The sequence below is a fragment of the Mesitornis unicolor genome, unplaced genomic scaffold (assembly GCF_000695765.1).
Source record: "Mesitornis unicolor isolate BGI_N332 unplaced genomic scaffold, ASM69576v1 scaffold2013, whole genome shotgun sequence".
NCBI classification, from domain to species: domain Eukaryota; kingdom Metazoa; phylum Chordata; class Aves; order Mesitornithiformes; family Mesitornithidae; genus Mesitornis; species Mesitornis unicolor.
Genome location: NW_010172381.1, coordinates 52357 through 58086, shown reverse-complemented (window position 1 = coordinate 58086; position 5730 = coordinate 52357). Strand labels below are relative to the sequence as shown.

At 35.5% G+C, this 5730-nt stretch overlaps 1 protein-coding gene across 1 annotated transcript in view; it reads right to left on the bottom strand.

Moving 5' to 3' along the window:
• Nucleotides 1-557: 557 nt before the first annotated feature.
• PPP4R4 (protein phosphatase 4, regulatory subunit 4) overlaps nt 558-5730 on the bottom strand; it is a 57502-nt gene continuing 52329 nt past the window's right edge. Inside the window, 3 exon segments of the mRNA XM_010180350.1 lie at nt 558-582; nt 4776-4927; nt 5715-5730. The exon segment at nt 5715-5730 is cut by the window's right edge and continues 63 nt beyond it. Of these exon segments, the coding sequence (XP_010178652.1) occupies nt 558-582; nt 4776-4927; nt 5715-5730 (193 nt within the window).

The window sequence follows — 5730 nt, the reverse complement described above, 5'->3', positions numbered from 1 at the left end:
TAGTACTTGTAAAAACATTACCTCCAAATTCACAGCACGATGCTACTGAAGTTCATGATTTTTATTGACTGATCAATGGTTCAGGACTTTGGTCTTAAATTAGGTTTGCAGGTTCTTTAAAATGTGGGATTACTTTTTTTCAAATTCATAACAATTCCTTCTATTTCTTACAGAAAACATGGGTGCTAAGAATTGCTAAAATTGTAAATAAGCCAATTAAGTAATGGATATGTCCAGTCTGAATCCAAGAATTTGAACTACAAAGGCATAACTGAAGAAAACAAAATCCTCCCTTTAGCTGCAGCAATTAAGAGCACATAGCTGAAGTTGTATTTCATAACATTTCACTACAACGTTAGAATTCTGCAACCATTACATTACTTATCGGAATATATTTTACAGCTGGGGATTTTATTTAAAAGATAAAAGACTTTAACATTGCAAGATGCATTTTATTCATTCCAGGCATTAAATTGTCCCATCTGCTGTTCCCACCTTATGGCACCATAAAGTTGTTTCCACCAGTCTCCGGTTCCCTTCTTTTTCTGTCAGAAGATCTACGAGTTCGATTTTCTGTTTTTTCTTCATACAAAAAGAAGAAACACACAGAATGTGTTATTGCTATATTATTAAATAATGTAACAAACTGCTATTTTGTGCAAAATTTTAATATAGCTCTTAGTTACTGTACTTCAAAAAACTACTACCTGCTCTACTGCACCCACTGAAAAAGCTGAATGGGCACATTCGGAGGGCATTCTTCACAAGAAGGGTGCGTTGCTCCCTTAAGTTTCCTACAGAAGGTCATGTGGAGCTCCCTCTCAGTGAGATAGTTAAGGCAGTACAAGCTGTCTACTCATGGCGACAAATAATGCCATGATAAAATCTGCGGAAAGTTGGATACAAGGAAGAGAGAAGAACAGAGCTCTTCACAGTGTTATTTCTAGGTCTTCTGTTAACCACAATGTCATTTAGGCAATTTCTGCCTTTTCCATAGCCTTAATTTTTTTAATTTCTAAATATACTCTTCTTCAACTTCACAGCGTTGTAGCTATGTCAATTCACAACTGTTTGTAATGGTCAGAAGTAGTCTGAAGAACAGGACTTAACTGTTAGACCTCTGTGGATCGCTCTTCGTGATTCTTTCCTATTCCATAAATTGCTTAAAATCCAGTGCTCGTCTCTCTTGTGATGGCATGATTAAGTTGTACAGGTGAACCTCCAGCATACTTCTGTTTTTTATTGACTGAGTGTTACCTAAGGTCTAGCAAATGACACCAAAGCTAATGGTCATTTCCTTGTCACCTGCTTGTGAGCACTGGATTAAGATTTGCTTAGATTTTCTTGTATTTACATTATTTTTAAAAAGCTGGAATATTTTAATTGGCACACACATCTCTGAAACGGGACAAACAAAATGTTCGAATTCATGAGCGTGGTAAGTAAAGACCTCATTTCTGCACCAAAGTTACTTTGGGTTTTGAAAAGTTCCTGGAACACCACAAATATCTGAAATCAGAAATTCTTCATCCCTGCAAACTGCCCTATATTGTCAAAAGTGAACAACTGCCCAAATTCAGTAGAACAGTCTTATGGAAAAGATTACCCTTAGCAATTAAATACTATTTTGTCCAAACATACATCACTTTGAACTAAGAATAATTAATTGTATCTGTTGATGTTTTAATTATTAAATAACATATTAACAGCCAATCTTCACTCTTCACAAACACACATAATTACTTAGAAAAAGAAACATTAGAAGTTACCTTACTTGTTTTGCAGAGCAAACAAATTAAAAGCTAGGACTTGGCAGAATGAAGATGGTCAGTGCAATGTTTAACCAGCACATACGTAAAGTTACATGATGATACAGTTCAAATATATACTCTATTATTTTATCACACGTTTCCTGTCTTAGTGAGTAGATAGATGGTGACACTCATTCATGAACGTCTATTCAATTGCAACACTCACTGTACAATTTTCAAATTCTTCTCTCAATAAGAGTAATTTTTGCCAACTGCTAATATTGAATATTAGATTTTCCCATCATTCAATTCAGAAAATAATGTTTCCTTGAAACTAACTTTATTTTAAAATTTTAGCATGTGTATATTTAGCATCAGGACTGACTTTCTGAACAAAAGGAAAATAAAAGAGGTACACCTAAATGTACCTGTGGTCAACAAGGTTATGCAGATGAACACATTTACCCGCACCCATTCCTGTATCTGGATCTCTTATCTCCTTACAGAGTTGCTCCATTTTTCTTATTAAAACAATTAAGTATTGGGCTAGATTACAATAGAGAAATTGAATCTACAGTGCAGCAGATATTATACCAACTGGAGATGTGTTTTCCCATAAGAACACAGACATTAAAACTCCTATTCAGAGCTAAATGTAGGTCATCTTAAGCCTGCTCCTCTTTCTCCAAAAATTTTTCTTCCCCTAGTATATCCTCCTGGCTTCTGACCCTATGCAGTTTAGTGAGCTTCTGAACCAAAAAGGGCCTCCAGATCATTGTTTTTGATCAGATACCCGCTTTCAAATAGTCTGCTGCTAAGGTATTCACTTGGGAATGGCACATTGAGACTTGAAGCTGAGTCTCTTACATTCCACTTTCCTGCCTGAAGACAAAGGTACAAACTGCTCTGTGTGAGTCTTTTTTTTCATCCCTTTGTATTAAAACAAAAGATATCAGTTTTATTTTAAGTGTCAGATAGAAAAACCTTTGAAATCTGGAAAAGTTTATGTGATGTAAAAAGTATGTCAAACTAATCTCGTGAATATTAATCCATTTATTTTCCCCAAATCCTTGTGAGACAGATGAGTAATTGGAATTTCTACAATGGTTGCTAAAACAATGTACAGCATTTGAACTGATTTTCTGGTTTTGAAGAGAGGGAACAGAGTGATTAGGGTGAAGGCACACAGGTTTTTGAGCACACAAGTTTTGAAAGTATGTAGCACTGTATGTCATTTTATATACTCAAGATACACGTCCCACTTACTTTATAGATACCTGAAAACGTCAGCATGCCTACTAACCTAACTGTTGAGTCTGAAATCAGGCACTTTGAAATAAGTGACCACCTAATGAACACCTACAAAAAATCTGAAGTAAGTGCTGTGGGTAAGAGAAGGCATTCGACTCTGGCAAAGATAGGGACAGAGTGCAATTTGGCTTGGCACCTTCAGTTACTTCTGCTGTGAAACCACTGACTCCACACAAACAGTCAACCTTCATTCACTGCTTATCTTCCAACCTTCTCTACAAAGGAAATGCACTTTTAAAACAATAGGTCACTCCGCAAGCTTGATTTCATTCCATAGCAAACTTATCTTGTGCAGTGAAGGCGGTAAAATCCCGTAGAAAAAAATCCTATGTGATCAAGCAAGAGACTGTATCTTAATATAATGTATACAAGTAGCTGGATGCAAGCTGTTCAGAGAAATTTTTTTTACATCCATTAAACTTTCGAGTGTTTTATTTTACAATTTAGGAATTTTATTAACTTATATCTATGAGTAAAGTTGGAGGGGCTATTGTTTTGGTTTGTTTTTTAAAGGAACCTGAAAAAACTGATGTGGAAAAATATGAGTTCATACAGATACTTAATTCACCAGAGGTGACCACTCAAGAGGTGTCACTATCACTACCACTATCACTATTGTTCCTCTTTCTCTCTGCCAAACCAGTGTAAGGTGTTTCTTCCTTCCTATCTGGTGCCAGCTGCTTATCTCATTTCCATTATCTTTGACCACCAAGTCATAGCCTCACATTCTGGACTTTCATTCCCAGTCTGTCATACCTATCCAGATTTCTGAGGCCCAGCTTGCATTTCCCTATATTTTTCAGCTTATAGTTCTAATTTTTATTACACTGAAGTTTACTTTCCCAAACAACCTCCCTTTCTTGCTATAGCTGGCTCCTTTGTCCGCTCTACCTTGGCTAAGAAAGCAAATGTCTGATAGTAAAGAAAAGTCTCAGTTTGAGCACCCAAAATTACAGCTGGTCCAATGAGAGTAATTTAGAACTACAAGTTACAGTGTAAAAGAAATCTGCAGGGAATTAGCTGCTAGAGTCTACAGAGATTTGACTGAGTAAGTACACGTCACTGCGATTTTCTAAGACATTTACACCTTTATCATGGGAGCAAACACATTCATCTTTGATTTTGTTCTTGCAAAATGTTCAGCAGTTTAGGCTGACATTTAAAGAAAACCAGCATGAGGGAGGTGCCTGGCACTGATTTGTTTGTTTGTTTGTTATTATTTAAATGGTTAAGGTAAGACAAAAAAGGCAGCCTTAATAACAAGTAGCAGTAACAGTTCATTGTAGCTCTCAAAATTTGTCATGAAATTGTTACATTATAATACATAAACATATATAAGCACATAAAAAGAAGGAAAAGGAAAAAATAAATCAACTGACAATACATATATTCTATTTTGCCAACTACAGGCAGCTAAATCACGGTGACTGTAGTTATTGTGTATCAAATGCACTAAACTTAACTTTGTCCCATTCCACCCTCCCCATAATGCAAACATGTGCAGGAGAAACAATGTGAAACACTAACTAAAAGGGAATCCAATCTTAAAAACACTTGTAATTGCACACATTACATTTCTACCCTGCTATTTTAGTATTTCACAATCTGGGTGCAGTAGTATCATAAATATAGGCTTAATTTTACATGGCTCTTTTGAGTTCCCTTTGAAAATATTACCCATAAAGTTGAGTTAACCTCTCATCAACCACTTACATGCTCATCTTTCGGGATTGACTCTCCTTATTTCCATTGCTCTTTTGGTCAGCTGAGTTGAATAAGTTGCGAGAAGAAGAACTGGAAGGGAAGGCAGCGTTCCCACTGTTACCAGCAGAATGAGTCCGGAATGAATCATCTGAAATAAAGAGCTGCAGTTTAGACAAAGAATTTTGTCTGAAAAAAAACCAAACACACAGCGAGTAAACAAAATGAGCTGTTTTTCCTGTGGCAATAGTGGCATATTTCTTATGGCAGTAACCCAAAAGTTTAACTTTCTGTAAGGGAATGGTTTCAACTTAACACTTCTTTAAGTATCTTTATGAAAAAATGCTAAATAAAAATAATTAGAAGACACATTTTGGAAGAGAAGATTAATAAATTTAATACATGAAAACAGTTAAATTTATTTGGTCAATCTTTAGCTGCTTAAAATTTAGCTATTTCATCTAAGCTAATTGCCTATTGGCAGTGAACAGAAAAAGACAGATTCCTCCAGGAAGCAATTCATCTTATTTTAATCTTTAATCATCCAAACTGTTCAATAGCTAATGGTGGAGAGAGGGGAATTTCCAGACAGCAGCTTCTCTCTCCTAATTCAGTATAAGTTATACATAATATCTATTTTCTCACGTAAAATGGGTGGAGGCAAACTGTGAAACCAACTGTTTTATGACATCCAAAATGCCAATCAAGAAATGTTAAACTCTTTTTACTTTCAACACTTTTAAATTAACTTTAAACGAACTTGTAACAACAACAACAAAAATAAATCTGAAAAATAGACTAACTAGACTAGCACTTCAGTGCTCAAACAATTGCATATCTATTGCTCTACATTCTTTAGGAGTATGATCTCTTACGGTACGCCTCTTTAAAGGGCCCCACATATTCAGCATCCACAAAAATCCTAATGTAAAACATAATGTAATGACCTACTTACCACTAAAGGATA